The 8,932-nt window shown below is 34.6% G+C and overlaps 3 protein-coding genes across 3 annotated transcripts; 2 read left to right on the forward strand and 1 right to left on the reverse strand.

The window, feature by feature from the left end:
* Window positions 1-517: 517 nt before the first annotated feature.
* On the forward strand, window positions 518-1,346 carry LOC103484039 (uncharacterized). Its single transcript, XM_008440937.3, has 2 exons — window positions 518-958; window positions 1,080-1,346. The coding sequence occupies exons 1-2, from the start codon at window positions 518-520 to the stop codon at window positions 1,344-1,346; spliced, it is 708 nt and encodes a 235-aa protein (XP_008439159.2).
* Window positions 1,347-3,245: 1,899 nt separating this feature from the next.
* On the forward strand, window positions 3,246-6,485 carry LOC103484040 (uncharacterized). Its single transcript, XM_008440939.3, has 5 exons — window positions 3,246-3,630; window positions 4,310-4,571; window positions 4,661-4,857; window positions 4,996-5,183; window positions 5,828-6,485. Exons 1-5 carry the CDS (start codon window positions 3,530-3,532, stop codon window positions 6,112-6,114), a joined length of 1,035 nt encoding a protein of 344 aa, XP_008439161.2. The 5' UTR covers window positions 3,246-3,529; the 3' UTR covers window positions 6,115-6,485.
* A 772-nt stretch (window positions 6,486-7,257) lies between these two features.
* On the reverse strand, window positions 7,258-7,896 carry LOC103484041 (dehydration-responsive element-binding protein 1A). The gene is given in 1 exon segment (NM_001328441.1): window positions 7,258-7,896. A coding segment is annotated over 1 exon segment (639 nt).
* Between the last annotated feature and the right edge of the window lie 1,036 nt (window positions 7,897-8,932).

The raw sequence follows: 8,932 nt of genomic DNA on the forward strand, positions 1-8,932 counted from the left end.
TTTATTTCTCAAAGTAGTTGATGTGAGCTTAAGTAGGTGTGTTTTTAAGATTTTCAACGTTTCCATTTATCGAAGGTCAGTAATTGTATTAAACAAATTTGTAATCCTCTCTTTATAAGAAAGATTTTGTTTAAGGAATTCCATCTGAGATTATGGAAGTCAAGGCAGAAGCCATAGAAATCTTAAGGAAAAGAAAAAAAGAAAAAAGAAAAAAAGAACCAAGGCTAACCATAATTACTAAAAAGTATGAACCAGAAGCTTTTTATTCTCTCCCTTTTTATGTTTGGTTGGGATTGAAAAGTAGAATAGGATTGTGGTGTGGAAGACCAAGCTTTAAGGAACAGATAACAACGTGATAAAAGGATAAAGGATAAGTCATTAAGAATCACACAAACTGAAGACAGCCTCACAAAAAACATTATGCTTTGATTTCAGGGACAATTTGGATATTCCTGCTTTATCATTTCTCTCTCTCTCTTTCTCTCAACACAAGACCTACCATAAGAGAGTTCCCCAAATGGGGTGTAAACTAAACTCTCCCAATACCCCAATTCTCTTCAAATTTGCCACAAAAAGATCAAAACTTGGAGGCAAAAGCATCAATTTTTCTCCCACTTCCTGTCTCAACAATCAAAACCAAGAAACACCCACAAAGATCCCAAAATCTAATATTTCCACTGTTCATTTCAAGTCTCTCACAGCTTGCAAGCTTGGCATTTCTAGATTCCCTGATTTCCGATATAATGCTGAAGGAGGAACAGGAACTGGGTCTGTCAAGATCCACGATGATAATAGCAGCAGCAGCCGACTTTTAGTTTCTTTCGATGTTGGCACCCTTTATATCCCACCATTGACAACTCAAACCACTAAGTTTCTGGGTCTTCCATTGCCACCGTTTCTGAAGATTGACATTCTTCCTGAATTCTTCCAAGGAAGCATCAATCAAGAGTCTGGCAAGGTAATCATGCCCATAAGTTGTTTTATAAAAGTTCTAGCTCAACAAAATCTTAGAAAAAAAACTAGTTGATTTAATTGTAAATATTAACAAGAGTGATTTGATTTGCGATATCTACAAGCAGGTTGAGCTTGAATTTGAGTCAAAGTTCATATTCTCAATTGGGAGTTTGTATAAAGCTCCTCCATTGCTGGTAAAAACCGTGCTGAGTTCTGAAGAATCAAGAGGAATCATAAGAAGTGGAAAAGGAGAGAGATTGGATGATAAAGGAAAGTGCAGATTGGTAGGGGTGGCTACTGTTGACCCTATTGATGATTTGTTTCTCAATTCCTTCCTCTCTCTCCCCACTGAATGTATTGCAAACCTCAATGCTATAATCACATTCTCTTAGAGAGACAGCAAAAAAAAAAAAAAAAAAAAAAAAAAAAAACAATTATAATATCACATTGATGTAATTGTTTGGGACAAAAATCAGACACATACATATTTGAAACAAATAATTTAATGCATAGGTAGTTGTTCTGGTCATCCATGATTTGTGTTTGAATTTAGTCATTGCATTTTTTTATAACCCTTTCGTCTGGTTAAGAGCAAAAGAAACAATATCTTTTTGTAGTTTTTCTATGACTGATATTTCTTTGATTGTTTGGTTTTTCATTCATTATTTAATAGACTTTACCAATTGTATTTGTCTTCACAAGACGTGCTTAGGTATGATTAATTAATTAAAAAATGGATAGCGATCGTGAGTGAAATTGTTTTTTATTTTGATACCAATCTTCAAAACTAAACCAAGTGTTGAATGTTTTATAGATATTGTTGGAAGGATTTTGATTATCTAGTAACAAATTTTCTAAAATAAAATGGTTGGGGGTAAAAATTATCCCAAGTCTCTGTTTTTTCTTTTCTTCCTTTCTTTCTTTCTATCTAGGAGGGGTTAATTTGTTCGGGTCAAGTTTCAAATCAACCTAGGCCTAGCTAGTCAAAATAGCTAATGGAGCATGCATATCGTAACCCAAAAGCATCATGTTATTAGGACCAAAATAGGTTTAAGGAAAGATGCTTAAATTTTGCTGATCCACGAAATAAGACTCTCCCTCAGCTCAGAGAAATAAAGATGTATTGTGAAATGAGGACCCTGGAAATTTAAAGATTAAGAAACTTTTGGTTTTTTGAATCCTTAATAACATATTCTAAAATCCCAAAATCAATTTTACAATTCCGTGATTGAAAATGTTATCTTGTGACTAAAATTATGAGATAATTAATGAGAAATAATTTTGTGCTCAATGTTTAAACACTCAACATGCAAGTCTATCAATCTTACTTAAATGTTCACAAATGTAACTATAGATCAAGAATTCAAGAAAGGATAGCGATAAATCTCTATCATCAACACAAAAAAAGAATCATCATTCTCAAAAATTTAATATCCAAAAATGTTTCCTTACAACCTAATGGTTAGCTTTAAGATAACCTCTCAATATCTTAATACATTACCACACATAGATTATGGCTAAAATACTCATATTTAATATATTCTAAAAAGAACAGAAGTACATTTATAAATATGAATAATAAGTTTGAGTCGTTAGTTGGTTCATATCATCCTAATCGATAGATTCATTAATTATCTTTTCAAAAGTCGATAAATAGATCTACCACACAATCCAATAGTTGAAATGAAAAGGAAAAAAATGATATAGTTTTCATAATTTTATTTTAAGAAAACAGAGAGGATAAGTATAAAAGATGAGACTGACTATGTGCCTACTGCTTATACAAAAGAACAAGTTTCCATATTAACTTTTTTGGAAGTATTATGTAATAAAATATGTATTCTTTTTTAACTATTATTTTCAAAAAGGAAAATAATCTGGAGAAGGAAAGAAAAGAGGGTAAACAACAAACAATTTGTTGCATTGTTAGAAGTAAAAAGAAAAAAGAAAGCCAAAGTAAGCAAATTGCATCGTTTATATTTTTGATCAAATTCAAATCTGTGAACATTATTAATAAGGAATAAGTAATGGAAATTAAAATGTAAAATAGAGATTAAAAAAAAAAGGAAAAAAGAAAAAAGAAAAAAGAAAAAAGAAAGGGAAAAAATAGTAATAATAATAAAGAAAGGAAGACGACAAAAAAAGGGTTGGAATTGTGAAGAATGGAAGAGAGCATCAATGCGTCCACGTGGCAAAAAGTCAATCGCTACAAAGTCTAAAGATCATCACCTCGCCAGGATTCCGATCTCCTCTTTCTTTCCCGTTTGCTTTCCCCAACCAATTTCCAATTTTCCATTTCCATAAATCCAAATTGAAATTCCAATTCTTATTTTTTAAAAAAAGAAAAAAAGAAAAAAAATCTCATCTTTTCTCTTTCTCTTCTGTTCTTCATCCTCTTCGCCTCCACTCCCACTTCTCGTCTCTGTTTCTGTTTCTGCTTCTGCTTCTGCTTCTGCTTCAAGACAATCCCTTTTTTTCTCTGATTCATGGAACCTTTCCATTCGATTCTTCACTCTCACCTCTTAATTCCCTTCAATTCCTTCTGAACTTCCCTTTGACTTTCCACCCACATCTCATGGCTGCCTTTCCTCATTGCCCTCTTCTTCTTCTTCTACTTCCCTTCTTCTTCTTCCATCTCCTTTACGCCAGCCCTGGTGACTCTGATCCTATTTACAAGTAATTTTCCTTTCCCTTCTCTTTTCTTTGCAACTTTTGTTTTCCTCTCTTCCCCCTCTGCTTTCTTCGGCTTTTTTTATTGGACCCCTCATTTTGATTTTCCCCTCTTTACCCTTTCCTATACTTGTCTCGTAAATGGGAATTTGATTTAATGCGTTATTCTTCCGAGTTTGTGGTTTAATTTATTGTTTGCTTGCGGTTATTGAACGGATTGGTCTCCGTTATAGGAAACTTGATTCTCGTTTTTTTAATATATGGGAGTTTGTACTGTGCTGGTCTGCAAATTAACGAATTCAATGTTTTGTAATTCTATTTAACCTGTTCGTTCTACTGTTTGTTTGTTAGGGAATTTCCCAAATACGAAGAGGGCGCTTTGTTATTACCTCAATTTTTCTTCCCTCTTGCATGAATTATGAAAACAATTGTTTTAGTTCACTATTTGAGCATCCATGAAGTTTATGATTAGAAGTTCCACGGTGATTAAGTGCTTGTGATTTGTGGACATTGCTTATTTAGGCATTAGTTTAAGTGGGTTGGTATTAAGTTAAGTCATTGAATCTTATACTAAAACATTGGTTTGGGATTTGGATAGAGTGGGAACAAGGTGATTTAATTCCTCATTCTTTGTATGGAGAGAAAATGCGGTAGTTCAGTGATTTCCTTGGCTATGATTTGTCAGGGATTGTGTGGTGCAGTGTGAGAAATCTGGGTGTGCTGGTGACAAATGTTTTCAACATTGCAAATTCTCATCGGATGGGAAGCCTGTAGATGGTCCATGGTATCTGCAGGAACCTTTATATTTACGATGGAAACAGTGGGACTGCCAAACCGATTGCAGGTACCACTGCATGCTTTCTAGGGAGGAAGAAAGAACTAATCTTGGTGATAAACCTGTCAAATACCATGGCAAATGGCCATTTAGACGAGTCTATGGCATTCAGGTCAACCCAATCCCTTCGTCTCATATCTAAATCCTTTCTTCATTCTGCTCTTCTTCTGCTCATCTTGTACTTTTCCATTGATATGATAGGAACCAGTTGCAGTTGCTCTTGCTACTCTCAATCTTGCCGTGCAATTTCATGGTTGGATATCATTTTTTATTCTTCTTTACTACAAGCTTCCATTGAAGCCAAATAAGAAGACCTACTATGAGTATACAGGGTTGTGGCATATCTATGGAATCTTAGCCATGAATTCTTGGTTTTGGAATGCTGCATTTCACTGTAGGTAAGTCATTATATAGTTTAATCTTTGGAATGACAGACAGGTTATCAAGCTTCACGATCTACTTATATACAAGGAAACTATTCACATTTCTAACTTATTACCTGCCATTGCCATGGTGCTTGAATTAAATGCTTGTAGAGATGTGGAGTTGACTGAAAAGCTGGATTATTCTTCAGCTGTGGCATTTATTGGATTTTCCCTAATTGTAGCGATACTGCGAGCCCTTAATGTGAGGGACGAGGCTGCAAAAGTCATGGTATCTGCTCCAATTGTCTCATTCGTCACAACCCACATCTTGTATCTGAACTTCTATAAACTTGATTATGGTAATCCATCAATTTTTTAGACCCCATTTCCTGACTGTAAATATAGTTTGTGCTGTTTCAATTGGAAGAAATCTTCCCATCCATTTTACAGTTAGCTGTAGATATTCCTATGCAATTTTATGGTTCTCAGATTATCCAATGGATTAATGGCTTTTATTATTATCTATTCAATATTACATTTCCTGGACATATGTAGAAGTAAAACTGTGAATCAGCCAAGTGAAACTGGCCTAACAACTTTTCTTTTTCTGTTCTTTCTTCTACCGCTAATTCTCTTAAACAATTAGATCAGGGAATATGATGGTGAGATTTGTTGGTTCTCATCTGCTGCTTAAGTTCACCATTTCTATATTTTACATATTTTTCTCTCTTAAATTGTTCTTAATTAGACAATTTTATTTATCTGTCCCATCCCTTCCTTGTATGTGATCAACTATCTGAATATCTTCCCCGTCTGCTATTTTATTATCCTATGCAAAAGATAACTTACAGGTCAGAACTTCTGGTGTCTAACAGATCAGGTTTCTAGGTCATGTGTTCAAATGGATGAATGAATTACTGGACTCCATCTTTCATTGGGATTGAAGAATAAGATATTTCTTGGTATCAGAAGTATGACATGAGTAAATTGACTTACCTTTCAGGACTGAATGCTAAGGTCTGCCTGGTGATGGGCATTACTCAACTTCTTGTTTGGGCAGTTTGGGCAGTTCTTTCTCGCCATCCATCACAATGGAAGTTGTGGATATTAGTCTTTGGCGGTGCTGTTGCGATCCTTTTAGAGGCATTTGATTTCCCTCCCTATGGAGGATATGTGGATGCTCACGCACTCTGGCATGCAACTTCAATTCCTCTTTCATATATTTGGTGGAGTTTCGTGAGAGATGATGCTGAGTTTAGAACCTCTGTTCTTCTCAAGAAAGTGAAGTAGCAGGTCTGATATCATCAGATGGAAGAATTTCACAAAGCACTTTCATTTCAATTTTAGTTCATCAACACTCTGGTAGGTTCCCTTGTTTTTTCTGGTGTTGCTCGGTGAGGTACTAAAATGTTACCCTGACATGTTCTTTGTATAATGATATTTGAATATCAGGACCAATAAGTTTTCTTTTTCATCTTTGTTTTTTACTTCTTGGTCCTGAGAAATTTGTTGGTCAACAAGATAAAAAAAAAGCCCCACAGCACCAGGGCAGTTAGTTATTTACAATGTAAACATGCAAATATTTTGCTGATATCAGCAGTTTATGTTAGCCAGTTTCTGATATTATGCAGTTTGCTTTCTCAAATATAATCCATTTTTCACTTGTGGCTGCTCCATGCTTGTTCCCAACGCTTGCTTTTCGCAATCATTTTAAAAACCAGTTCTCTTTCTTTGGTCTTCAGATGAATGAGTATGCTTTTCCCTTTATTACATCTATGACAAGTGGTTTCATTTGATTTAGAAGACAACAAACTATAATTCACCAAAAATGAGTTGCATGTTAAAGATTGTCCTTATTTATATAACTATATATAAATGGCAGACTGTTGAAACTGAAATGATATGAAAAATTTGGTATATATATGGTTTGTTTACAAGAACCCTGTTTCCTGAAGTAAGCAATATAGATATTGAAGATGTAGAAACTGCATATATATCTGAACATATAGCTCTAAATTGAAGTTATATTCATTTTTAGTAGGTATATGAATTTGGGAGTTAGTAAAGATTTTGACAAAAATAGAGAACTTGGTAGCAAAGAACTTGCTTAAATAAGGAAGAGAATGAGTTTTCTGAATTGGAATAATTTGCATCTTTTGAGAACATATATCTCGCTTTCATAAAGAAAAGACCTCAATAAAAGCAATAATACCAAAAGAGAAAGTAACGAAAGAACAAAAGTAAGTGGGGTGAAAATACTTGTTGGTTCACTGTATCATTTTATGCTACAATCAACGCACATTCTAACCTACTAACTATATATGTGAAAATCAATACCAAAAAAAGAAAAAGAAAACAAAACTCTTTCTAGTTTTAGTCTTTATGTACATGTACATAAATTGAATGTATAATGTAATATTTAAGAAAGATTATTTAATAGCTCCATAATGACACGTCAGAGTAAAAATCCATGTCATCACGAAAATGCTGAGGTGGAGGCAACATCATTCCCGCAGCCATATCCTCCAACAATCCAGGCATTCCGAAAACTGCCTCCTCATCCATGTAAAACACGTTTTCCGGCGTCGTCGTCTCCGCCATCATCCCATTTTCCGTCCTTGAGTCATCTACCGAAGACCCATCTGACTCTGCCGGCCGGAATGCCTCCGCCGCCTCCGCTGCCGCCTTCTGGATATCTCTGGCGTCAGTAGACGCCGGCACAGGCAATCGCCACGCAGAGTCGGCGAAATTGAGACAAGCAGTAAGACCTCTAAGGGCGATGGCGGCGACGTCGTGAGCTCGAGCGGCCATCTCCGCCGTTGGAAAAGTACCAAGCCAAATCCTTGACTTCTTATTGGGCTCTCTCACTTCACAGACCCACTTGCCGGAGTTTCTCCTCCTGACTCCTCTGTATACTGGATGCCTTGTCTCCTTAAACTTCTTCCTGCCGGCCCTCTTCTTGGGATTACTCGCCGCCAACATAAAATCCTCATCGGAGAAAATGGGGCGACGGCAGTTACTACTCTCGGAACTGGAGAAATACTCTTCATAAAAATTTGAAAAAGAATCCATCTTCTTTGGAAGTGGGTTAATTAAAATTATCCAAATTAGGAGTGAAGTTGAAGGAATTAGAGAAGGGTTTGATGGATAAAGAGAGAAGAATCATAGTTTTATAGTGTTTGGTGAATTTGGATAAAGAATTGGAATTAGAAATTGAAAGCTACACAATGGAACACTGAAACACGGAGTTAAAATGATAAGGAGCCAGCCTGTGTTGGCTTTTGCCCACGCCATCAACAACACCTTCCCATTTTATTTATTTATTTATTTATTTATTTATTTTTCTTTTGGCCCTTTTCCATTTTTTAATTCATAAAATATTAAAAAGAAAGTAGTTTTTTGAAAAAGATATTTGGAGAACGAAAATTGAAAGATAATGAGTCAACTTCAGGAACTGACATGTGTCACTTTGACTTGTTCTTCACCCTCGAAGATTCTACTCTTTCTTTTTAGTATCATTCCACTTGTTCTTCATCCCATTGGGCCTCTGCTTTTAAATATTTCCCACAAACTATTTTAAGCTCCTCTCATTCTTCAATCTATACTTTCATTAACTTCTAAAAATACCTAAAATATATATAAAACAAGTTGATGTCAATTGTCACCCATATATAATATATATACTTATAAACTTTTAACTTCTTGCCTCATTCTGGAAAGGGTTTGATTCAAATATAAACCAAATATATGTATTGGAAAGGTGGTGACAGTGCTTATTGATCAATTATATTCAGAGGTTTGATTGTAAATTTAATTTATAATTAAAATATATTTATTTATGACTCTTTCACTGTTCTCTTGCTAACTACTTTTTACATATTCTTGTCCTTTTCATTTATTAAACCAACAGGTTAAAGGTATGAAGCCTAAATCTCACAACAAAAATTCATAGGTTAAAAGTTAGATTGATTTGAAAACCATGATTTTAATGAAAATAAAAATTGTATTTCATATTTTTAAATAGGTTTTTGGTAGCACGTTAAGAAATTAAAATCTAATTTAAACACTCATTTCAAAATATGTTTGATGTTGTATATTTATAAATTAC

Source organism: Cucumis melo, chromosome 6, assembly GCF_025177605.1.
Source record: "Cucumis melo cultivar AY chromosome 6, USDA_Cmelo_AY_1.0, whole genome shotgun sequence".
In the NCBI taxonomy this organism is placed as follows: domain Eukaryota; kingdom Viridiplantae; phylum Streptophyta; class Magnoliopsida; order Cucurbitales; family Cucurbitaceae; genus Cucumis; species Cucumis melo.

Bases quoted from the DNA above. Each gene is read 5' to 3' on its own strand.
- LOC103484039 (XM_008440937.3), top strand. From the start codon at position 518: ATGGGGTGTAAACTAAACTCTCCCAATACCCCAATTCTCTTCAAATTT. The intron at 959-1,079 runs GTAATCATGCCC...ATCTACAAGCAG, and splicing joins TCAATCAAGAGTCTGGCAAG to GTTGAGCTTGAATTTGAGTC.
- LOC103484040 (XM_008440939.3), top strand. From the start codon at position 3,530: ATGGCTGCCTTTCCTCATTGCCCTCTTCTTCTTCTTCTACTTCCCTTC. The intron at 3,631-4,309 runs GTAATTTTCCTT...ATGATTTGTCAG, and splicing joins GACTCTGATCCTATTTACAA to GGATTGTGTGGTGCAGTGTG. The intron at 5,184-5,827 runs GTAATCCATCAA...CTTACCTTTCAG, and splicing joins CTTCTATAAACTTGATTATG to GACTGAATGCTAAGGTCTGC.